Source organism: Eretmochelys imbricata, chromosome 6 (genome assembly GCF_965152235.1).
Source record: "Eretmochelys imbricata isolate rEreImb1 chromosome 6, rEreImb1.hap1, whole genome shotgun sequence".
Taxonomy (NCBI): domain Eukaryota; kingdom Metazoa; phylum Chordata; order Testudines; family Cheloniidae; genus Eretmochelys; species Eretmochelys imbricata.
The window spans coordinates 12,193,631-12,218,731 of NC_135577.1; the positions used below are offsets into that span (position 1 = coordinate 12,193,631).

The following is a 25,101-nucleotide window of genomic DNA, read 5'->3' on the forward strand; positions in this document are numbered from 1 at the left end:
GGGGAGAGAGACACCTGCACAAGTCAGGGAGGAAAAGCAGGGGGGTGGCTGTCTTCACTCATTCCAGGGCCTCTTGCTCCAGGTACACAGATGAACCTACTATAACCAGAGGGGAAGGGGACTTTGGGACCAACATCCTGATTGCCAGTCCCTGTGCAGAAGCAGCCAGCCACAGAGACAGCCCCAAGCCAGGGACCAGTTCAGCCCCAGCATCCCAGCTGGGCAGGAGCAGGTCTACATACCAACCCAGCCAAGAGCTGGTCTCTTCAGTGAATCAGCTGGCAGTGACACACACACACCCCCGTGGGGCTTTCAGGTTTTTTTAATTTAGTTGTTTTCTTGGAAAAAAAAAAAAAAGAGAAAGAAAAAAACAGTAAGGCAAAAAACCCAAAACTAGAAGTGGAGGGATTTGTTTTAGTTTTTTTTAAATCTACCAGTGTCCCTCCCATGGGAATCCAGGGCCCATGCCCCCTCCGTGCCTCCTCCTGCCCCAACAAGCAGGGATCAGCTAGCACTGGGCTTGGCCTCATCTCACCCAGCCGGCGAGAGGGGACCTGCCCCGTCCAGCCAGCAGTCTATACGAACACTGCCCCCTCACCCGGTTGGCAGAGGTGGTGGAGTCAAGGGGGGAAAAGAACGAACCCAGAATGAAACATACAAGGAAGGCACCTCAGTGTGTGATTCTCAGCCAGGTTCAGGGCTGCAGAGAGACGCCCCTCTGATTTTGGGGCTGGCCTGTTTCCTGGCCCTGCCCGATCCTCTCCTGCTTTGGCAGCACCTCTGAACCTCAGGATCCAACTGTGGCCGCTATCAGTGCCTCCGTCCTTCCTGCTGGAAGGGGCAGGTGACTAACATGGGGGAGGAGTGGCCAAGTGGAGAAGGAGGGATGCTATCCCAAGTCAGCAGGGCCCTAGCCCAAAGCCAGTATGGCTCTGGGCCCAAGCACCTCCTCCCCCTCTCCCCCAGACCAGTGCTGTGCCTGAGGGGCTGGGTGGGAGCTCTACAGAGCATGGGTACTCACTGTGCAGGAGACATGAGATGTGGGTGTTACAAAAATGAGACCCACTGTGGGAGGAGGGGGCAGAAATCAAACAAAATATTAGCTCTCTCTACATATATATAATATACAGATATATAACAGGCGCTCGCTTGGCCAGAGGGATGCTCCACCCCCACCGCAGCTCCCCACCTTCCAGAGTGCACATGGGGAGGGGGAAGACAGTGGGGTGGGTGCCTCTTGGCGGGAGAGGAGGGGAGAGCAGAGGGGGTGGGGGTCTCATTGCCCACAGCCCTCTCTGAAATCAGACAGAAAGTTCAGCAGACACTGCCCCAAACAGGGTTCTCGGAGAGCAAGGCCAGTCACAGCCTCTGCCCCTGCTCCTGGATGGAAGAGGAGCTATGGCTCTGCATTGCCTGCCACAACATTCCTCCGTCTCCATGGGCACTCACCAGGCTCCCCCAGCCACTTGGGTGCCCCTAGCTCCTGCCTAAGGGAGGAGAGACTGACCCCTCCCCACCACAATAATGAGATACAGGATATCCCCAGCTCCCGCAAACAGCCCCCCACCCCATGGGAAGTACATTGGGAGGCTTCTGTTCTGTCCCACAGCCCCATTGTGTGCATCCCCTTGTCTAAGGGTGTTAACAAGGGCCAGTCCTTTTCTAACAGCTCCAGAGCTCTTCCCTCCCACAGCTCCCGGAGGAGTCGGGCTGAGCCAAGCTGGACAGACAGACAGCCGCGTAAGGGAGCTGGGGGACACGGCCACCTGGGGCACAGAGCACCAGCCCCGGGGATCTAGACATCAGTGTCAATCAGCTAAGGCAACCCAGCCAATCACCGCCACTGGCTTTTGCTTGTGGTGATTGATTCGGAACGAGCGATTGGTTAAGACAGACAGACACTCGAGGAAAGCGCTAGGCAAGGAAGTCACATGATCGGCTGCTTCCCTTCAACCTCCATCCTCTTTCCTTCTCTTCCTCCTGCTGCTGATCCTGCCACTTCCAGCTCAGAAAATGTCCGGACACGAGCTCCAGTCCTGCTTCTCTTTGCTCTCCCAGTATCCTCCCCGGTACACGTGCGCCAACTCCTTTGTAACAGGGTCCTTCTTCCGCTCGAACCACAGAGCCTTGTAGGGGTCGTAGGGAGCGCCTGGAGGGGGAAGGAAGATTGGCGGGAGGGGTGTCAGACACGCCAGCGCCGCCTGGGGCGAGGAGAGGGGCAGGGAGCCAAGAGTCTCCTTACCATCCTCCGTGGCCTTCATAGCCTCGGCCTCGCGCTTCTTGCGGGAGATGCGCTGTTTCTCCTCCAGCCGCTGCTTCTCGGCGTTGGCCTCGTCCCAGCGCCCGTTCTCCATCAGCCTCTGGTCAGGCCGCAGCCGGCTGTCAGTGGGGGCGGTGCCGCTCTCGAGGGCGTTGAGCGTCAGAGCCAGCTCAGAGAAGTAGTACATGTTCTCCGCGTTCTTCCTGTGCCGAGGGACAAGGGTGAGACACGGCCGGGGGACGCGACCCCTGAAGATCCTGCCAGCATGGCGTCCTCCCTCCAGCCCTGCGGCCTGCTCCGCCAGTGGGGAAGCGGTTCCCTGTCCCATGGGAATCCCTGATCTCTGCACTGGAGGGCAGAGATGGCAAGGCGTGAGCCGGCACCTGCATCTCAGACAGCCCAGAAGGAAGCTGGGGCTATGCTGGACCATCTAGCCCCCAGTGTCTCCGCCACACCCCCAGCCCAGCAGCCCTCACTCACGGGAGGGGGTTCCTTTTCCACAGCAGGACCCGACTCTCCTCGGCTCTCTGCCTCCCCTCAGCACCGTTCTCCCCACTGCCTGGCAGCACCTTGAAGCAGTCCATCTTCTCATCCCAGGTGCCCAGCAGGACAAAGTGCACTTTCCCCGAGAGGTCTGTCACCTCCCCCGTCACCTGCCGGGATGGAAAGTACAAAGTGGGGCACTGGGTGCAGCTGTCTCCCCAGCCACCCAGCACAGGAGCAGAGAGATGGGGGAGTTCCCATGTGAGCCTCTAGTGCCGCTCCCAGCAGCCAAAGCCAGCTGCAGGAGCCAGAAATTCACCATATTCCACCCCCTTCCTCTCCATTAACCCATCATTCCGCTCAGGAGTTCACCAGATTCCTCGCCCCAGACCCACTGTGCCCTCCATGGATTCCCCAGATCCCATCCACCCCCAGCCCCGTTATCTCCGCGCTCCTGACCCCAGAGGAACAGCAGATGTCCCTGCTGGAGCTGAGCCAGCAATACAGGGTTGGTTGGGCAGGTCACTCCCCAGATGTAGCTGCCATGTCACACCCCACGTGCTGCCTTCTCCCTCACCTACCATTGGGCAGCAGCTCACACAGGTCCTTTCCCATCCTGTCTCCCCCTCTGCCCCACAGCACCTGGCCCTTTTGTTCTCTCCCCTCCTCTATCCCCCAAGCCCCTCTCCTGCACTGCCCCGATGAGCACTGCACCCTGCTCGGGGGTGGGGGAGGAGACTCGGGATGAGGATTAGCCATGAATCCCCCTCTTACCTTCCTGGCCACATCCCGGGAAAAGTAGCTGTAAGGAACAAACTTGAGATTGCACTTGTCGCCCGTCTTGTGATTGATGATTTCGATCTCACCAGACTGCAGGGGAGTAAGGTTTGGGTTAACTAGGCTCAGCAGCACTCAACGATGCACTTTCCAAGCCCCCACCCCCGTGGTAGTGATGGGGAAACTAAGCCATGGATGTTAGGTGCCTAGCCCAAGTCACACGGCTGGGAATAGAACCCAGGGGTCCTGGCTGCTGCTGTACAACCCGTTCCTGGACTTACTTGCCCCCGTTCCCATCCACGCTGCTGCAGGGCTAGGAACAGAACCTAGGAGTCCTGCCTCCCAGTGCTGCCACGTGAACATGTTCCCAAACCCGCCTGCTCACCTGGTCTATCCATAGCTTGCCCACTATGATGTTGTGCACTGTGGTGGTCACCTTCTTCCACGTGTAGTGATTGCCGGAGGAGTGGAAGATGCAGTGGATGGTACCTAGAGACAGGGAGGTGGAGGTTGGAACAGCCATTAGCAGACACCCCCTCCGCGCTGGGACAGGACGAACTCCACCCACCCACGCCGCAGAAGCAGTAAAAATGGGGGAAGGGAATGGCCAGTCTAACCCCAGCGGCTGCCTTACAATGCTGCAGACAGCACACACCTGCGCCCCTCCAGGCCTCCCGCCCATCTCTAGAAGAGCCCCCAATGCAACACGAACCTGACTTCATCCAGCCCAACACTTAACAGCATCCCAATCTGCTTTTATCCGACAGTCACATGCGCCATGCAATTAGGAAGTACCAAGCTGGCTGTGTGGGGAGCTCCCGGCTACTCCAGCCCCAGCCTCTCCCAGAAGAGAGCACTGTAGGGAGCGGGGGATGGGGAAAGCACTGGATTTGAGGATGTCCCTGCAGGAGCCATAACACTGCCGGGCTCATTTGTTTTCCAATCTCCTCAGAGGTGACCAACTGCGTTCACGCAGCGGCACTTCCCTTTACTTTGGTGGTTTCAGCCCGATGTGTATATTTGCCGTTATGTCTAACACGGTTTCTGGACAGATGCTTGTGCCATGTAACCAATTCCAGGAAGCAGCACACAAGCAGCAGCCAGGGGGCTGAAGGACGGGTCCCAGAGCATGTCTGATTTCTTGCACAAGGGGTATAAAAGAGCAAGACACTCTCCAACAAATATTGCAGACGCCGATTTCTCAACAGCTTATAAGCAGCTTTCCAGATCTCCAATTGTACAACCAATCCCCCACCACTCTGGAGTTACCATCCAATTGACTAGAACTCCCTCAGACCCATGATATTCACTGTTCCTACCACTGGCAAAGAAACTCAGACAACGTGGCCTACTGGACCGGGCTGAGAGTCAGGGCACCTGGGTTCTACTCCCAGCCAATGTTCCCTCTAATTTTTTACATCCATGTGCAGAATGAAGTTTGTTATGTGCACCAATATGGAGGTGATGTGTGGCGGGCGTGGGGCCGAGGGGCTCAGGAGTGGGGCAGAGGGTTGGAGTGCGGGGAAGTGAGGGCTCTGGCTGGGGGTGCAGGCTCCGGGGTGGGGCCGGGGATGAGGGGTTCAGGCTCAGGGCTGGGGCAGAGGGTTGGGGTGTGTGTGGGGGGGGGGGGGGGAAGGGCTCTGGCTGGGGGTGCGGCCAGGGATGACAGGTTTGAGGTGCAGGCTGCCCCAGGGCTGCAACGGGGAGAGAGGACTCCCCCCAGCCCTCTCTCACCGCAGCAGCTAGTGGCTGGGGGAGGGGCGCCTCTCCCCGCCTGCGTGGCCCTTTTATAGCTTGCTGCATGGTCGCGCAGCTTAGAGAAAGCTTAGCTCCCAGCTGTGCCCCAGACAGCAGGGTGATCTTGTATAAGTCACATCCCTTCTCTGTGCCTCAGTTCCCCCCTGTAAAATAGGGGTTGTGACCCTGATCTCTATGGCTGAAAAGCTCTAGGTCAGAGCTAGGTGTTATAAATGTTACCTTAGTTGTGTGGCTGGGGTTAGCCTGCTGCAGTGGCAATTGCTTCGTGCTTTCCAAGCTCCCCACCAGCTCAGGCCATTTCCACTATGGAAACAGCCATGGCAGCTGGGTGGCTTGCTCAAGATCACTCTGCAAGGCAGTGGTGGAGTGGAAATGGATCCCAGAAATCTGGCTCTCCAGTGCATGTTCCTGCGATGGGCTGGGGCAGAAGGAGCACTGAGCTGGGAGAGGAGAGGGGGCATCATCTTCACCACACTCTACCATCCTCCTTCCTGGGCAGCTGACAACACTACAGGAGGGGCTGGAGACCATCGCTGGCACATAGGGTAACAGCAAGGGGAGTGGAGATAGAAACCCCCACTAAGGGGCCTGGGACACTCTGCCGTGGCTCGAGGAACCCTCCCTAGTGCCTAGCAGTAGGGATGCTGGTGGCCAGGACTCACCAAGGGGCATGATGGATATGTATTTGCCACGGAATTTGCTGGTGATTTTGATCTCCTGGCGAAGCGTCCAGCCGTGCTTGGAGTGAGCATGGTGGGCAGCAGCGGGAGGGTGGTGGCTTACCTGGGAGAGATAAGGGAGAGAACGAGACAGTTGCCAAGGGACCTGTGCCATTACTTGCCACTCCCAAGCCCAGCGCCTGGCTCTCTCTAAGAGACACAACTGTGGGGCCCTGGGGTTGGATAGAGAGGGATGGCAGCACCAGGAGCTCCAGCTGGAGGAGATCTCTAAGGAGCCCCAGCACAGACGGCATGGCAGCCTGGCTTGCCCTCTAGGGCAGAGGCTGTTCACACCTGCTCGCAGAGGGAGCGGTAGCCGTTCTCCTCCAGCCGGTCCAGCTCGAAGGTCTCCCCCAGGAGAGGGTTGAATGGCTTGCTGGTGCGGAAGACGGTGGTGGAATAAGAGGAGACTGTGAAGGCGGCCACGTAGCAGAGCTGCTCCAGGGAGCTCTCGCACTTGGCTGCTCGGTCCAGCAGCTCGTGGTACTCCAGGTCCTCGGTGAGGCGCTGCAGCATGGACAGAGGCTCGTTGAAGTTCACCTGGGAGCAGGAGAGAGGAGTCAGAGACAGGAGAGGAGCCCAGGATCTTGGCTGCCCAGGGAGCCGCAGCACTGGGAACCTAACAATCTTAGATCAATGGGGCTCATCAATTTGCAGCCTCAGTCCCAGCTGTTCCTCAGAAAACTGGAGGTCACCTTCTTTCAAAGGACTAGCCCCAGAGACCCCCGCAGGCTGGGGGACTCACCGGCATGGGGATCTTGGAGAGCTCCTTCCCAATGCAGTTCTTCATGATGCTCCACAGGTTGAGGCTGTAGTTCGGCTTGTTGGGAATCCGAGTTCTCTTCTCCTTTTTCGTGTCCTCTGGCTGATGTTTGTACTGAGGGCAAGACATGGGCAAGACCATGCTGGCATGACCAAGGGAAAGCCGGTCTGCAGGCTTTCCTGGCCCTGCATGACTTCTTCTCAATCTTGACTCCTTCCCTCCCTTCATGTCCTTCTCTCTACCTCCAGCCTCCTTCCATGCAGCTTCCTATGCCTGGGACACCCTGCTTGACCAAGTCCACCAGATCTCCTCCCACTCCACTCCCAGAAGGCCTAGTTCTTCCCCCACTCAGCTTTCATGCACTCCCATACCCACAGCCCTGCCTGTCAGGCCCTTGGCTTCATGCCTGCCTAAAGCACCCAGCAAGCTCAAGTCAACAGTGCCAGGAACATTCCTTGGAATATCTGCCCATGTCCCCCAGACAGCTTCTCTCTCTCTCTGGGGGCTTCCATCAGCAACAAGACTGTACCTGCCCTGGGTACAGAACTACCTGCTCGTCGAGGCTGATGTCACTGCTGGTGCCGCTGATGTTGCTGCCAGTGCGTCTACAGGAAGTAGAGAAACCAAAAGTCAGCACATTGCACCCCTCAATGCCCTCCCTCCCCCAAGCCATCAGAGGCTTTTCTCAGTCTGATGCGCATTGAAGAGCAAAGGAATGGTACAGGACATGGCAGGGAGGTGGAGAGGCCCAGGCCATGCTGATAGCTACCCCTCTTCATCACAGTAACCTACAGTATGGTGCTTACCGGCAGAAGCAGAGCTACATGATCATCCACAGATGTACGCGTAGGGAAGGGGCATCCTCCCTGCTAGGCAGAGGAGTAGGGAGAACGATGCCCAAGACTCAGCCCGAGATCACTCACTTGTGGCCCATGCTCTCCGGCATGGTGATGATCTCCGGTGCATCAAAGAACTCATTATCATCATCTTCGTCGCTCAGGTCTCCTTTCCCTGGGCAGCATTCATCTGCAAGAGGGAATGGTGGCAAGCTATACACGAGAGTCTTCAGTCTCCATCTGCCTGGAGCCCAGCAGGAGGTGCTATGGGAAGCAGGGCAGCAGTGCTGGCTGTGTGGGGACCTCCCAGCTATTCCAGTCCTGGCCTCTCCCAGCAGGGGGTGCTACAAGGAGCAGGGCAGGAGTGCTGGCTATAGGGGAGCTCCCAGTTATTCCAGCCCAGCCTCTCCCACCAGACCAGAGGGCACTGTTGGGAGTGGGGCAGCAGTGCTGCTTTTGGGGTGAGCTCCCAGCTACTTCAGTCCTGATCTCTTCCAGCAGGAGCAGGGCAGGATCACTTGCTGTGGCAGAAGCTCCTGGCTACTCCAGTCCCAGCCTCTCTCAGCAGGGGGAGCTCTAGAAGGGAGCAGTGCATAACGATGGAGATGCCTGAGAGAGAGCTCCCAATCCCACCAGTCCTTGCATCACCCAGCAAGAGCAACAGCAGACAGCTGTAGTGCAGCCTCGGGGAAGGAGCCCTGCCCTCTGACCTTTAGCGGAGCCCCCGCTGCGGGGAGTGCTGGCTGGCAGCACGGTGGCCCCTCGGAAGGCTCTCTCTAGATGATTGTGCTGCTTGGCCAGTTGCTCCAGGGTCTCCTCCAGACGGATGCGCTGGTCTCGCTCGTACTGAAGGGACTTCTGCCACTTCTTGCTGTGCGTCTGCGCCAGCATCAGGAAGTCTCGGCAGGCCTGCAAGGAAGAGCACAGGTCACTGCCACAGCTCTGTACTCCACCCTGCCCCGGAAGCGCTGCCTTAGAGGGGTCTGCTCAGCATGCGTTGGTAGGCTCCAGATGCCTCTTATTCCCACCCGGGGCAATGCTGCCCCCTTGTGGACAAACAAGAGCTGCAGGGGAATTTTCAAGCCATTGGCAGTGTCCCAGCCACCACCCCAGCTCAAGTGGCCTTGTAGCCACCCAGACGATAATTCCTTCTGGCCAGTCAAGACAACATCTTCCTTGTGAGCCCCTGTGCTGAGGTTCTGAAGGCTAGAGGCAGCTCTGAGGCCAGAGACTCCCTGGCAAGTGCTTGGCAGCTTACAAAGCTGGGACAGCAGGCAGAGAAATGGAGGGGGCTCCCAGCTGAAGCCACCGTTGGCTCAGTCATTTCAGCGAGCATAGATCCACATTTCCCTCACAGCCCCAGCTCCCTTCTGGGGACCAGCCCATACTGGGAACTTCCCACACCCCACATCCTATAACTGGGTTCCCCATCTCCCTCTGACACCAGGGCGGTGATACCTCAACCCTCTATGGCCAGATGAGCGATCACTGAACCATGCCTTCACTGGCCTCTTAGAAAATCACAGAGCTGAGCTGGAACCATTCTCCATGTGGAATCCTGCCCCATCCCCATCCCTTCCTACGTCCTACTGCGATCAACCCCCAGCGTGGCACACTGTATCAGGCGGCCTGGTGGGCAGAGAAGAGGTGTAAAAGGGTGCAAGAGATTTACATCCTTTTACACCTCTTCTCTGCCCACCAGGCTACCCAATTCAATGTGCTGTGGCAGGGGTTGATCGCAATAGCCACACAAGCCCTAGATAGGCACCGCAGGGCATTCACCATAACAGGGAGGGCACGTAGGCCACAGGTGCCCAACAGAGGGCTCCGATAGCAATGCAGGAACCCATAGTTTACCTGTACTGATTTACAGAGGACAATACATCTGCCCCCTGCTCCAGAGATTGCCTTCACTGAAATAGTGATCAGGGCCTTATCGTGTCGCACAGACCCAGGCCATGGCTGCTTGCCCCACACAGCACATGATCCAGCACACACAGTTCTGCACTGATCTGAGAGGCCTCTCCAATCTGGAGCAGTGCACGCTGGGGCGTGTAATCCCTGCAGTTCCATGTGCTCCACCCCCCGCAGCTGGCCACACTCACGTTGATCATGGCGTTGGAGGTGATGCGGAAGAGTGTGGCTCGCTCGTTGACCTGCTTGATCTTCTCGTTGCTCTCGGCTGGCAGCTTGAGGGTCTCCAGCTCGCTGAGGGAGCGCTGCAGTGCCGTGCCATGCTTGGCAATCAGGTCGTTGCACGTGCTCAGGTCCTCCACTTTGCTGGACAGGGTGCGCAGTGTGTTCTGCAGCTCCGTCTTGTCTGTCTGTGATACGGACTCTTCATCACCTGACTCATCTGGGGAGGGGGGGCGGGGGAATATGTCAAGGACAAGCCACATCACATCCAGCCAGGAAGGGATACTCAGCACCGACCAGCCAAGTGTGTTACCAAACCCTCCCCTGCTCCCCACACACAGTCAGCGCTTCCTACATTCTGTCTCCACAAAGTGATGGTAGTGGATCGGACAGCTCAGGGGAAATGGTGCCTCATCCTGTCCAATCCAGCTGGAGGTCAGTAATGATTGACAGCAGCTGTCATCCAATGGCTGCTCAGGTTGGAATTGTAGCACCTGGCTGGGGCCTCAGCAGTGGGGACTGACCCTAGGACCTCTTTTCAGAGTAGCAGCTGTGTTAGTCTGTATTCGCAAAAAGAAAAGGAGGACTTGTGGCACCTTAGAGACTAACAAATTTATCTGAGCATAAGCTTTCGTGAGCTACAGCTCACTTCATCGGTTCTCAAACCATAAACCACTCCTACCTGGACTAAAAGAGCCAGCTCTGTTAGCCATGGCTCCATCTGTGGCCCAGCCACCACTGGTGGGCACAGAGTGCCAGGCTGAGTGGCTGTGGGTTACAGAACCACTGCTAGTGACCCATGCTGGCAGCTGGGCTCCCGTACTGCAATCTACATAAGCCACATCACAAAACTTCAGCTAGCGCTCAATGCAGCAGCCCAATTGCTTGGCAAGAATTATTACACCTATGCTCCGTGCCAGCTACCAACGTGTCTCAGCTCCCGGTTCTACCCTCGGAGCAGACTGGACGCTGCCTTTTCCACCCATGTGACATCTCAGCAGCTGAAGTGCTGGAGCCCTGGTTGAACTGTTAGGGCAGAGCTTCAGCAGACAGGAGCTTTTGAGCTTCCTTCCTTGGTCTAACAGCACATGTCTGCTCACCCACAGGCCATAGCGTAAAGCTCACCTTGCTCCCCAGACAGCTGAGAAGGGGCATGGATTTGGAGTTAAAGACGGAGAATATTTTTACTCCAGACAGGCTATTTATTGCGCTCTCCTCTATTTCAAAACAGAATCTGAAATGATTATTCTAAAGCCAGGATGACAGTAATGGGCAGGGCTGTTCACTGCATAAGTGGCTCCAAGAAGTCTATCCAAGACACTATCCAAGTCCAATACACTATCAGAACAGATCAAGCCAGGAAATCTTAAGGGAAAGATCTGATCTGACCATGTGGCTAGCATACAAGATGTGTGTTAAACAGCAAGAGAGTCAACACTAGGGTATATATTAGAACTCAGAAAACAAAGACGTTTCAGGAATACCAGAGCCCCGAATCTTGGAATTCACGGTTAGAGATGGCAGAGATTGTAATCAAGACTTAGCATTGTCAAAGTCAGTAAAGACATGACAGCTGATCTTTTAGTGGTCTACGTTGTCCTGAAAAAAGAAAAAAAAAAAAAAAAAACGAGGTCCAGAAATCCCAAGCAGGCCAACGCAGAGCTACATTAAATAACTGTATTGGGGGTCGCTCCCAAAGGCACTACTCAGGAATGATACCTCACTGTGCTGGCAGCTGTACATACTGTCCCAAACAGATATAGCTAATCATTTGCTATGTCCATAGGGGCTAATCTGGAAAAGGTCTAGAAAAATTGGGATATTCTCCCCCCGCCTCAAAACTGCAAGTAATCTTTCATTTTCCAGACCTGTTCCATCATTTGTTCTACGTTACATGGTGCAAAAGTGACAGCTGCCATTCAAGCAGCAGTCAGAGAAGACCTGGGATTTTGTATTAAGGGAGGTAACAGCTGACACTATTAGAGAGGTTCAGAGACAACTCCGATTGTCACGCACAAAACTCAGCCCCTGGGTATGGCTGGACACCTACCAAGGGTGCTGATTTCACTTTCCTGAACATTCCAAGCAGCGGCTGCCTGAGTGTGGAGAGCCAATGTAAGTGCATGAGCAGATCTTTATGCGCATTCATGCCACAGCCCCAGACAGCGCGAGGCGGTAGCTGAGCCACACTCAGACCCCCGTGTTCCCATGGGAAATAAAATTCAGTGGAGCTAAATACATCAGCCCAGGGGGAAGAACGGCCTCAAAAGCCTCTTGCTGCAGAACACAGCAGCTTAGCCATGGGATGGGGAGCCAGGCAGATTTACGATACAGAAACAGGGTGTAGTTGTGGAGATACAGCTCTACCAGAGATTGAACAGCCTACTGGGTAAAGCAGGGTCCATCTGCCCCTTATGCTAAAGCAAACTGGAAGGCAATGAGCCCCCAGGCCGTGTGTTGCCATGGGGCATCGTGCACGCAGTTCAGCACTGAGCAGTGACTGGAGAACTATGGGCTTGGTGCTGGGGAAGGCTGGAGACGTGTGGTCTTTGCCCCGAGGAGCTGAAAATCTAAATAGGATGGAACGAAACATGCCAGGAATCCCAATTGTAAAATTGTATTGACCCCCACGCTACACATCACATCCCTAAAATGGAAAGGTGATTGGTATCTTGGGGTGAAGCATTTGGTGCTGCTTTCAGGTGCGAGGTTCTCATCATCTGCAGCTCCCAAGAGAGCTCCGAGCAGGTAGCTACAGGAGTTGGGAGATCCAATTACTTAGGGATCTCAGATCCCGCCTCCTGACACACAGCACTGCACCCTGGGACCCTAAGCCCCACCTAGGAGAGCACTCCCTCCCCTGAAAGGAAGGGAATTCAGTCTTCATGTTCACTCATTCCTAGCTTCCCCCAAGTCCTCTGCACTGCACCACCACTGGGTCCCTCCCTCCCCTTCCACAGAGCTCCCTCGGAGAAGCCACGCATGGCACCACTTACCTGATTCAGCCAGCATCTTGACAGCCTTGGCCTTGGCCAGCTCCAGGGCCGTGACCCAGCGCTGCCGCTCCACCTCTGAGCTGGCCTTCAAGTGGTAGGTCTGTGCCCCACCGTTGGAGATGATGAAGTTGCAGGAGTCCTCCACAGTGATGTTGGCTGTGGCTAGGTTAATAGTCCCACGACAGGTGTGACGCATCTCCGCTTTCGATCTGCAATTATGGTGGAGAAGGTTGGGGAACAAAGGCAAACAATGGGTAACCCAAGTCAACACTGAGATGGGCATCACAGAACCAGACTGCTGGCATGTAAAATTAGGACAGTCAGAGGAGTTTTTAAACTAAGGGCTGGGGGAAAGCCGACAGGTCATGCTAGTGGGGGAGTGGTTTTATATGTGAAAGAAAGCATAGACTGAAATAAAGTAAAAATCCTAAATGAATCAAACTGTACTATAGAATCTCTATGGATAGAAATTCCATGTTTGACTAATCAGAGTATAGCAATAGGAATAAACTACTGACCATGTGACCAGGATGCTGACGGTGCTTGTGAAATACCCAGGGAAACTAGAGAGGCTGCAGAAACAGAAAACCCAATAATAATGGGGAATTTCAACTGTCCCCATATTGACTGGGAACATGTCACCTCCGGATGGGATGCAGAGATAAAATTTCTAGACACTATAAATGACTGCTTCTTGGAGCAGCTAGTCCTGGAACCCACAAGGGGGGAGGTGGAGGGGGGAGATGCAATTCTTGATTTAGAACTAAATGGAGCACAGGATCTGGTTCAAGAGGTGAACATAGCTGAACCACTAGGTAATAGCAACCATGGCGTAATTAAATTTAACCTCCTCGTAGGGGGAAAAATACCAAAACAACAAGCCACAGTAGCATTTAACTTCAAAAAGAAAACTACACAAAAATAAGGAAGATAGTTAAATGGATATTAAAAGGAACAGTTACAAGAGTGAAATGCCTGCACACTGCATGGAAACTTTTTAAAAACATCATAATAGAGGCTCAAACTACATGTATACCCCAAACAACAGAAACAGTGAGAGGACCAAACAAAAACAATGCCACCATGGCTAAACAGTAGTAAAAGAGTTGGTTAGAGACAAAAAGACACCGTTTAAAAATTGGAAGTCAAATCCTTCTGAGGAAAACAGAAAGGAACAAACTCCGGCAAGTCAAATGTAAAAGTATAATTAGGCAGGCTAAACCGGGGTGGCCAACCTGTGGCTCTGGAGCCGCATGCAGCTCTTCAGAAGTTACTATGTGGCTCCTTGTACAGGCACCGACTCTGGGGCTGGAGCTCCAGGCGCCAACTTTCCACTGGGAAGGGGGGGGGCGGGGCGTGTGTGTGTGTTCGCTCACTGCTCAACCCCTGGCTCTGCCACAGGCCCTGCCCCCACTCCAGCCCTTCCCGCCCCCTCCACTGAGCCTGCTATGCCCTGCTCCTCCCCCCTCCCCCCGCATGCCAGGAAACAGCGGATCGGGAAGGTGGCTCTGGGAGCGGAGGGGGGGCTGCTGACGTATTACGGTGGCTCTTTGGCGATGTGCATCGGTAAATTCTGGCTCCTTCTCAGGCTCAGGGTGGCCACCCCTGGGCTGAACAGAATTTGAAGAGCAACTAGCAAAAGATTCAAAAACTAAACAGCAACTTTTTTTTTTTTTTGGGGGGGGGGGGGAGTGCAGGGGAAGCAGGGACCCTGCCAGACTCTCTGTGGGGCCACGGGATGATCCAGGCGCTGAAGCAGCACGCAAGGAAGACAAGGCCATTGCAGAGAAACTACATGAATTCTTTGCATCAGTCTTCACTGGAGAGCATGAGAAGGAGATTCCCACACTAAGCCATAGCGGTAGTCTGTAACCTATCACTTAAATCTGCCTCTGTGCCAGGTGACTGGAGGATAGCTAATGTAACACTGACTTTTAAAAAGGCTTCAGAGCTGGTCCTGGCAATTGTAGCCCACTAAGCCTAACTTCAGTACCAGGCAAATTTGTGGAGACTATAGTAAAGAACAAAATTATTAGACACATAGACGAACACAATATACTGGGGAAGAATCCTTCTGTAAAGGAAATCATGCCTCACCAATCTATTAAACTTCTTTGATGGGGGTCAAACACGTGGGCAAGGGTGATCTAGTGGATACAGTGTATTTGGATTTTCAGAAAGCCATTGACAAGGTCCCTCACCAAAAGCTCCTAAGCAAGCCAAGCAGTCATGGGATAAGAGGAAAGTCCTCTCATGGACCGGTAACTGGGTTAAAGATAGGAAACAAAGCGTAGGAATAAATTATCAGTTTTCACACTGGAAAGAGGTAAACAGTGGGTTCTCCCAAGGATCTGTTCTGGGACCAGAGCTGTTCAACATATTCATAAATGGTTTGGGAAAAAAGGGTAAACAGTGAGGTGGCAAAGTTTGTAGACAATAAAAAATTATTCAAGATGGTTAAGTACAAAGCTGACTGAAGAGTTACAAAGGGCTCTCACAAAACTGGGCAGGTGGGTAACAAAATGGCAGATGAATTTCAGTGTAGGTAAGTGAAAACTAATGCACACTGGAAAACAATCTCAACTATACATACAAAACAATGGGGTCTAGATTAGCTGTTCCCACTTAAAAAAAGAGATCTTGCAGGTATTGTGGATAGTTCTCTGAAAACATCTGCTCAATGTGCACCGGCAGTAGAAAAAGCTAACAATGTTAGGAATCATTAGGAAAGGGTGATATAGTAAGACAGAAAATATCATAATGTCACTATATAAATCCATGGTACACCTGCACCTTGAATAAAGAGTGCATGTCTGGTCGCCTCATCTCAAAAAAGATAGATTAGAATTGGGAAAAGTACAGAGAAGGGTAACAAAAATGACTAAGGGTCTGGAACAACTTCCATATGAGGAGAGATTAAAAAGACATGGGCTGTTCAGCTTGGGAAAGAGAGGACTAAGAGGGGAGACGACAGAGGTCTATAAGATCATGAATGGTGTGGAGAAAGCGAATAAGGAAGTATTATTTATTCCTTCACATAACTCAACAACCAGGGGTCACCCAATGAAATAAATAGGCAGCAGATTTAAAACAAACAAAAGGAAGAACTTCTTCACACAATGCACAGTCAACCTGTGGAACTCTTTGCCAGGGGAAGTTGTGATGGACAAAAGTATAATCTGGTTCAAGAAGAATTAGATAAGTTCCTGGAGGATAGGTCCATCAATGGCTACTAGCCAAGATAGTCAAGGACACAACCCAGTGGTTTGGGCGTCCTAAGCCTCTGACTGCCAACAGCTGGGACTGGATGGTTCACTTGATAATTGCATTGTTCTGTTCACCCCATCTGAAGCATCTGGTGCCAGCCACTGTTGGCAGACAGGATAGTGGGCTAGCTGGACCATTGGTCTGACCCAACATATCTGTTCTTATGACATGGCACCATCTCAGCAGCCACCTGTTCCCCCAGCATCCCATCCTCTTTCCTAGACAGAACTCCAGCCAAGGAGGAGAAGGTGGGGGTTTTGAGACCTTAGCAGCTTCACCCCAGAATCAGCGAGAGAGGTGGTTGTGGAGTGCCGGGCACCCCATATGCTGGTGGTTTATTCTGATTTGAGCTCCCTGCTATGTGGACATTATTAACCAGGTCTCTTCTCTGCCAGCTTTCACTAGCATATGGCAAGCTCCAGAGTCATTTCTCTCCGCCTCCCATGCCACCCCCCACATTGGCAGTGGCTCCCAGTTTGTTCTATTAATGGGCCAGGCCTATCCCCTTTTAAGGGTCTGGGTGTGGAGGCTTTTCTATGCTCATGTGATCTCTACACTGGCAGGCATTTCTATTAATAGGGCAACATCTTGAACTTCATAGAACGGCCTGATAATTTAGCCCAGCCAGCCAGCCGCACACTAGTCAAGCCAGATGGCTGGGGATTTTATGTTCACTGCTGGGACTCGGCCAGACTGGCGAGCTTTTGGGGGTGTTAAGCCCCAGGTGGATGTGGCTTCACAGAGTTCACACAATAGTCTTCCGCCCCCAAAGTAAATATTAACCAAGTGGACTAGTGAATTTCCGGCCAGCCACATCACACACTGCTGTCAACATGCCCAGTAATGCAGGGAGCGGAGCATGCACAGAACACCCACCACCCAGCAGGAAATTCCAGAGCTGGCCAGGGGAGATGTCCCTGCTAGATCCTGTCCTTTGATCTCACTGATTGGGCAATAGTGATGGGAAGAGAAAGGCCCCCAAATAGCCATGGCAGAACTAGCATGGCTGGAAGGGTGGGTCCTCTCTTGCCCCCCCATTAAGGTCAAGGGATCTCCCTTCCCCCCCTCCATATGCCCCCTGCTGGCTCAACTTCACTTTTAGCAAGAACACACAGCCTCCCTGCCCTGAAGGTCACATGAGCTCTTCAGCAGCCAATCTAGTTATTCAGGCTGCAACCTTTCCCTCCCCCACCCCAGCTCAGGATGAGTTCAAAGTTCCCACTGTATCGCTGTGGTACAATGCGGGGCCATCTCCCTGCCTGCATAACCAAGCAACACCTAGGCAGCCAAGGGCTGGCACACACTCACACCTTCCCCCTGGCCTTGGCAGCTTACAGCTGGCACACCAAGGAAGCTGATGTAGGTCACCCTCTTGGAGAGGGGGGAGAAGACAACATGGGGGTGAGCTGCTTTATCTCAGGGGCTGCCACTTTTCCTGAGCACTCTCGAAACCCTGGAAGTCTTTGCTCGAGAGCATCAGACAAGAAGGCTGGGGGAGGGGAACTGTGCATTCTGCCCTCCCACACCCCCAGCTGTGTAACATGAGCTTGTGTTGCCAGCTATTCTTACCCTCCAGGCTCTAGTTACTCTATGAATAATACAGGGCTAGCTAGAGGAGAACAGCTAACAAGCAGCCACCCCACCCTGGGTTCAGACAGGCTAGGCGCCCTTCCTCTGTGTTGTCACTTTAAACAGTTTATAATCAAGATGCCTGCCTGAGACATAACTCCTGAACCATTTTCCTGGGACTTTTCTGAGATGCCACAGACCTGGTGTCAAGGGTGGGGAGGATAAGTCACCACCTTCTGAGGATTTAAGCTTTCATTTATTTACGAAATGATGTTTCTAGCCCTTAAGGTTGGGAAGAAAATCCTCCCAACATGACCAAATGCAGGGCTGCCTTCCTGAGGCTGCAGTGTCTCTGCTCATGGCTTTCCTGAGCATCAGCAGAGTGACATAACAAGATGCTGGTCAGTTTCATAGCTAAAAGAAAAGGAGTACTTGTGGCACCTTAGAGACTAATCAATTTATTTGAGCATAAGCTTTCCTGAGCTACAGCTCACTTCATCGGATGCTTATGCTCAAATAAACTGGTTAGTCTCTAAGGTGCCACAAGTCCTCCTTTTCTTTTTGCGAATACAGACTAACAGGCTGCTACTCTGAAACCTGTCAGTTTCATAGCTGCCATTCCCAGCCCTCTGGACCACAGTGAGGGTCTCAAGAATCTGTCTCAGCTACTTGCACTTACATCACCATCTGAGCACTTCACAATCTAACATTCCTACTACACCCCGGAGAAGCTGGGCAGTGCCACTCTGACATCTGTAAAATAGAGACACACACACAGACTTCAGAGCAGCAGCCGTGTTAGTCTGTATTTGCAGAAAGAAAAGGAATACTTGTGGCACCTTAGAGACTAACAAATTTATTTGAGCATAAGCTTTCGTGAGCTACAGCTCACTTCATCGATGCATCGTGACTTGCTCCAGGTCACACAGGGAGTCTGTGGTAGAGCCAGGATTTGAACCTATGTCTCTCAAGTATCAGGCTAGTGCTCTGACCACTGACTGTCCTTCTCCCTTAGGCTGCTGCTGAGGAAAGATATGAGCAGAAGCAGGCCTTGTGGCAGGCCCTCAGGAGGACCCAAAGCAATAAAGCAGCAGACTGGTCTACACCTAAAAATTACATCAATCTGGCTACGTCACTCAGGGCTGTTAAGTTCCATGTCTACTGTTGCAGTTAGGTCAACCTAACCTTCTGGGGTAGATGCAGCTAGGCTAATAAAAGAATTCTTCCATGGACCTAGTTGCCACCTCTAGGGGATGTGAATTTCCTACCTCAAAGGAAAACCCCCTTCTCGAGTCCAGGGCTACAGCAGAGTAGCCGCAGCTGCAAACCCCCCTCTCGAGTCCAGGGCTACAGCGATAGGGTGACCATATTTCTTAAAGTAAAAACAGGATGGCCAGGGCTTGCCAGAGCTGCCCCCACCCACAGGGCTCGCCCGAGCTGTCCCCAGAGCCACCCTCCCCATGCCACCAGGGGCTAGCCTGCCAAGCCCTGTGCCGCCAGCAGCTGGGGCTGACCTGCTGAGCTCTGTGCAGCCTGGGCGGGGAGGAGGGGTCAGCTCTGAAGGCAGCGCTGCCTGCCAGCATCACGTTTCTCCGCTGCTGCTGGAGGGTTACGCTGCCTTCAGCTGAACCCCGAGCAGCAGCCGCTGCTCTCTGCTCTGCCTTGCAGCTGGGACAAGAGCCCAGTTTTGGTGAAGAAGTAGGGACGGCTGGGACAGATTTGAAAAAGGGGACTGCCCTGGCCAAAATGGGACATATGGTCACCCTATACAGTGGGGTAACTGCAGCTGCAAAGCCCCCTCTACAGTACAGTGCTACAGCTGGGTAGCCACAGCTGTAGCATGTGTAGTGTACCCATAGCCCCATACACTCACACCCGTAGCAGCTAGGAGGCTGGGGTAGGGCAGAGTACTGAGAGCCCAACAGTCAGGAGATGGAAGAAAAAAACCTTCTCCTTCCCAGTACCCAGAGAGGCAAGGGTGGGGCTTCAAGCTTGTGAGATACCTACTTGCCAGGGGCAGATATGAAGGAGCCCCCATCAAGCATGGGGGTAGGGCCGGGCTTGGCAGGAAGAACCACCCCCTCCCTCTCTCTCCAATCCAGGCCCCTGGTAAAGCTTTTAACCCTTGTGGAGACTCTGGGGCTCAGATGTCAGCTACAGGCAGGGTGTGCAAACAGTTTTGTTCTACCTGCAAATATTTACTATGCAGGTGGCAATGAAATTACTTCCTGGCTGCCCAAACCTAAGCATGCAAAGCCAGGTCAGATGGGAGATGTTCAGCGAACCCTGAGGTGCTACAACAGTGGTTCTCAAACTTTTGTACTGGTGACCCCTTTCACATAGCAAGCCTCTAAGTGCAACACTTTTTATATATTTAACATCTTTATAAATGCTGGAGGAAAAGCAGGTTTTGGGGTGGAAGCTGACAGCTCGCGACCCCCCCATGTAATAACCTCGTGACCCCCTGAGGGGTCCCAACCCCCAGTTTCAGAACCCCTGCACCACAAACAGTAGTGTGAGCAATTCAGGAAGGCATGCCCTGGAGGAAATAGTGACTCAAGGCCCCAGTGTGGTGGTGGATACCGGGCTGCACAAAGTGCTGATGTAAATGGCCTTGGTGATTCAAATCTTATCACACTCCCCACCGGAACCTGGGCATGTTGGCTAACTCCAATTCAGTGATGCCTGAATCCAATCTAAACACCACTTTGAGATCCTTCAGGGAAGACAGCACTGGAGAAAGATTTCAGTGGGTTTTTACAGAAGGCTCTAACTTGCTCACCCTCGTACAGGAGAGCAGTCCTTATTCCCACCCCAGCATCTTGGAGGGCCCAGAGCACAGAATCCCTCCACCCACACAGTAGCACTTTACTGCCTAGGTACCCACAAACAGCCAGACTGAGCAGCACTGTTACACAAGGAGCAGACTGGAGCTGCCTCAGAGTTCCAAAAGTCAGAGGGGGCAGGAGGTGCACATGGCCCCTCTGGCTGGGTGGGCGATGCCCTTGCTGCCCCACTCACCCAAACAGAGAGGTTGCTTTCCACTTCCCTCCTGGTGCAAGGCACTAGAGGGCTGGACTGACCACACATCCCCTGAGCTTACACCTCACTGATCCACGCACTTAGAACAAGAAATATTTTGTTTAAAGCTCAGATTAGTCCCCAGAGGGGGGAAGGAACCCAGGAGACGTGTTATGGACCAACTGCCATGCAGGGGGCTGCTGTGCGTAGCCTGTGATTCTGGGTAGGGTGTCAACCTAGGGGATGCAGGGCAACGTACAATGGGCTGCAAGAGGCTTAGGGTGAGCAGCTGCCAGTGCTACTTATAGGTCACTAGCTCAGTGTGTGTGTGTGTAACCCAGTTTAGGTATGGAAACGAGGTGCCATCTCCCAGTTTGGGGAAGGGGAATTACAGGCTGGCAGCAGGAGGGTTTTCCAGCAGCTCAGGATGCCCCAAAACTGAGCTGAACAAGGGAATGTGAATGATGTCTGCTCAATTCTCTACCGGCCAAATAGCAGAACGGTGTTGAGCGAGTGCACAGACTTAGAGTTGGCCTCCTGGCCCTGAAATTTCGTAACGGGCACCAGCCACCAACCAAAAGAACAATGGAGTCACCCTCCCGCTACTTTACCGAATTCTTGGGGCTCTACTCAGCCAGCTGGGCCTCAGAGGGAACATCAGGAAGAGAAGGCCTCAGTACATAGGGGTTATGATTGAGTGAGAGAGGAGGAGAGTTCAGATGGGGCAGCGACTGGCAGTGAACCCCTCATCTGTAGCAGCATTGCTCCAAGGAAGGGATAACATGGGGGAATCTCCCCACTGAGTGAGGGGAAATTCTGGCCCCGGCAGTAGCTCAGTGAGGAGGAGGGGGGTGACTCTGAGCAAGAGGGAACCCCAGTCTCTGCAATAACTTAGGAACCATTTGTCCAGCGAGCCCAGTTAAGGTGACTGGGCAGGGCAGCCCCTGTACCTTTGCTCAGTAACTCTGGCTGGGTGAGTGCTGGGGGGAGGGAGCAGACTCAGCAGGGGGATGGGAGATCTCTATCCAGCAAGAGTTTGGGCAGGCATCTCTCTACCTAAGTATCTCAGCACTCTGAATGCTCATTGCTTTTCATGAAAAGAATGTCCCCAGGACAAAAGACATCTCTCTTGCTGGAGTTATCTTTAGCAGCTGAGAAGCCCATTGATCTTTGGGGGAGGAGGGGGTCTCTCCCTGGGACAGGGCTGAGCCAGTTGTTGTACCAAGCTCTTATCTAGTAATTTCATCAGTAGATCTCAAAGTGCTTTACAAAAGTGGTCAGTATCATTACCCACATTTTACCGATGGGGGAAACAGAGGGGAAATGATTTGCCCAAGGTGGTCCAGCAGGCCAGTAGCAGAGCTGGGTAGAGAACCTAGGTCTCCTGAGTCCCAGTCCAGTGCTCTATCCACTAGGCAACACTGCTCTGCTTGTAGCTGGAATAGCTCAGCAACCTGTTGCTCTGGGTTTGGATGGGGGAGGGTGGCAGTCCCAGGGAATAAGTGGAGTGAGTGGCCCTGGTCGCCCCCATATTTATAACAGACCATCAGCCCATTGTGCTGGGTGGAGATATGGAAGGGTTTGTCTTTCCCTTGGAGGGCAGGCAGGGGAGGGAGTTCCCATGCCCAAATACCTACGGTAGATGAGGAGTCTGCTGCTCTGTTTGGGCATCTGGTTGCCCATGTGTTTGTAGTAGCTAAGGAACCCACTGGTCTGGACGTGTGTCTCCTTCCACAGATGCTCAGGAGGTAAGATCATTGTATCTCTATTAGTTAGAAGCTCTTTGCACAGAAAAGGGGATGGGAGTAGATCTCTCCCACAGAAGCCTCAGTTAGGTTTTCAGTGCCAGTGTTAGCTGAAAAGCCCATAGCTACCAAGAGATGGGGATGGGATGGAATCTCCTGGAAGAGGATCTATTTGCTGGAATTTGTAACAAGGACAGAGGGGGTTTCTGGTTAGTCATCCCCAGTAGCTGACGAGCTGACTGCTCTGGGGGTAAGGATAGGAACTGCCAGACTGGATCACGTCCAAGGTCCATCTAGTCCCATACTCTGTTTCAACCAGTGGCCAGCACACAAGAAGATGTAAGAACGCTGCCATGGCAGGAGAGGGATAATCTGTCTCCTACCTTAGGCCTCCTCTCATCCTAATAAGAAAAGGAGTACTTGTGGCACCTTAGAGACTAACCAATTTATTTGAGCATAAGCTTTCGTGAGCTACAGCTCACTTCATCGGATGCATTCCTGATGAAGTGAGCTGTAGCTCACGAAAGCTTATGCTCAAATAAATTGGTTAGTCTCTAAGGTGCCACAAGTACTCCTTGTCTTTTTGCAAATACAGACTAACACGGCTGCTACTCTGAAACCTCTCATCCTAATAAATTTCAGACTTAAGCCAATCTTTAATATCCCTTCCAAAAATCTTTAATTAATTGGGATGTTCTTAATCTCCATATAGCTGTCCAATCCCTTTTTGAATCTTGCTAAATTCTGAACCTCAGTGACTTCATGAGGCAGTGAGTTCCACAGGCTAATACCACACTGGTGTGAAAAAAGTATTGACTTTGAATGTCCCTTGGTCTAGTGTTAGAAAGCAGGGAGAACAGAAGCTCCCAATCTCCCCTTTTCACAACCAGTGATTATTTTATAGATTTTTACCATGACCCTTCTCATTTACCTTTTCTCTAAAGTACCAATCCCAGTCTTTTCAATCTCTCTGCCTGGGAGAGTTATCCAGGCCTTGATCATATTCATCACCTTTCTCTGAACTCCCTCTAGTTCTGCTACTATCTCTCTCTACAGGGGTCTTGTTGTTCAGGAAGATCCCTGATATTTACAGCAACCATGGAACCTGGTGCTCTTGGGAAACTCTCTCTGCAGGGGTTGCCACCAGTACCTATAACTGAGGAGCTCATTGCAAAGGTGGGGGGGGGGGGGCATGACTGGTGTCTCTTCCTAAGGGTAGGTACCTGTAGCAGCAGAAAAGCCCACTGTTCAGGGCATAAGCAAGGGGGTCCTCTCTCTTTCCCTAGGGGTTTTGAGTCTTCCTCACATGTGGGGGCAGGGACCTTGCTACCTGAAAAAGTCTGTTGGTCTACGTACTTATCTGGCCCATCATCACCACACCCTTGCAAGGCAGGGTAATATTATTTGCAGTTTACAGATGAGGCACAGAGCATCTGGCTTCTCCAAGGTCACGCATGGAGTCTGTAGCACGGCAGGGAACTGAATGACCCAATCCAGTCCTTTAACTACAAGAACAACCTTTCTTGTGAGGGGCAGAAGGGGAGAACTCCCCCTACTGGGAAATAATCACTATCTGAGTTAATGTATAAGTCTTTTGATGTGAGGACAGGAACTGAGCAGCTTAATGCTACTTTAGGAGAATGTAAAAGGGGCCCTTCCCAGCAGGCTCTAGACAGGGAGGGGGATATAGAGCAAGAGATACAGTACCCGAGGAACCCATTGCTTTGGGTGGGAAAAGGAGCCTCTTTGTTGGGACATCCCAGGCCCGGGGAAGTATCAGTGTGAGGGAAGGGTTGGGATCTATAATAGCTGCAGAGCTAAATCACTCTCCCTAGGATGGGGTCCCAATGGGAGGCAGTCCCCAGCACAGGGGGTGCCATGACCTGCAGTAGCTTGGGGGAGGGAGGCCACGACACAGTGGTGAGGAGACTGTCTAGCTCAGAAAGGGAAATAGGGACTTCCCTGAAGCAGCTTAGGACCCCACTGCTGTCAGGGGAAGGGTCTCACCCATAGCTCAGGAGTTGGGACGTACCACTGGGGGTGGGGCAGGGACTCAGTCGGCAGGACCCATCTCCAGCGGGGTGTAGTAGGTCAGCACCCATTGCTCTGGGGAAGGTCAGCTCACAGAGCACAAATGAGCTCAGGGTACCGCCGCAGCCCATCGCTATGGGGCAGGAGGGCGGGGCCCGGGCTGGGGGCGGGGTCTCACCTGTAGTAGCTCAGCAGCCCATTGCCATGGGGCAGGAGGCCTGGGGGCGGGGCCCGGTCCGGGGGCGGGGTCTCACCTGTAGTAGCTCAGCAGCCCGTTGCCATGGGGCAGGAGGCCTGGGGGCGGGGCCCGGCCTGGGGGCGGGGTCTCACCTGTAGTAGCTCAGCAGCCCGTTGCCATGGGGCAGGAGGCCTGGGGGCGGGGTCTCACCTGTAGTAGCTCAGCAGCCCGTTGCTCAGCACGAACCAGCGCCGCTGATACCCTTTGATGTAATTGGTCCATTTGAAGAGCCAGCCCTCGCGGGCCGACCCGGAAGCGGAGCTGGCCGACCCGGAAGCGGCTGTCACCCCTCCCGGGCCCGCTCCAACGGGGCATCCTGGCCCGCCGCCGCCCGGTGCCGGCGAGGGGAGCGGGGTGGTCGGGCCGGGCCCGGAGCCTCCGCCGCCTCCCGCGGCCGGTGCCGAGGGTCCGGGCGCCGCCGCTGGGCCTGTCCCGGGCCCGGGACCCGCCGCCCGCAGCTCTGACATCTCGCGCCGCGTCCGAGAGCTCGTCGCGCCGGAGC

The 25,101-nt window shown here is 53.6% G+C and overlaps 1 protein-coding gene across 3 annotated transcripts; it reads right to left on the reverse strand.

The window, feature by feature from the left end:
- Positions 1–306: 306 nt before the first annotated feature.
- Positions 307–25,101, reverse strand: OSBP (oxysterol binding protein). 3 transcript variants are annotated; one of them, XM_077820840.1, is made up of 14 exons: positions 24,750–25,101; positions 12,729–12,937; positions 9,702–9,952; positions 8,307–8,505; positions 7,684–7,786; positions 7,311–7,365; positions 6,743–6,874; positions 6,292–6,537; positions 5,941–6,061; positions 3,906–4,009; positions 3,518–3,613; positions 2,741–2,913; positions 2,243–2,463; positions 307–2,149 (listed from the first exon to the last, which is right to left on the reverse strand). In XM_077820840.1, exons 1-14 carry the CDS (start codon positions 25,064–25,066, stop codon positions 2,007–2,009), a joined length of 2,370 nt encoding a protein of 789 aa, XP_077676966.1. In that variant the 5' UTR covers positions 25,067–25,101; the 3' UTR covers positions 307–2,006. The 3 variants fall into 3 exon arrangements, with proteins under 3 accessions (XP_077676966.1, XP_077676967.1, XP_077676968.1); XM_077820841.1 differs by lacking the exon at positions 24,750–25,101 and adding an exon at positions 24,616–24,634; XM_077820842.1 differs by lacking the exon at positions 24,750–25,101 and adding an exon at positions 24,540–24,561.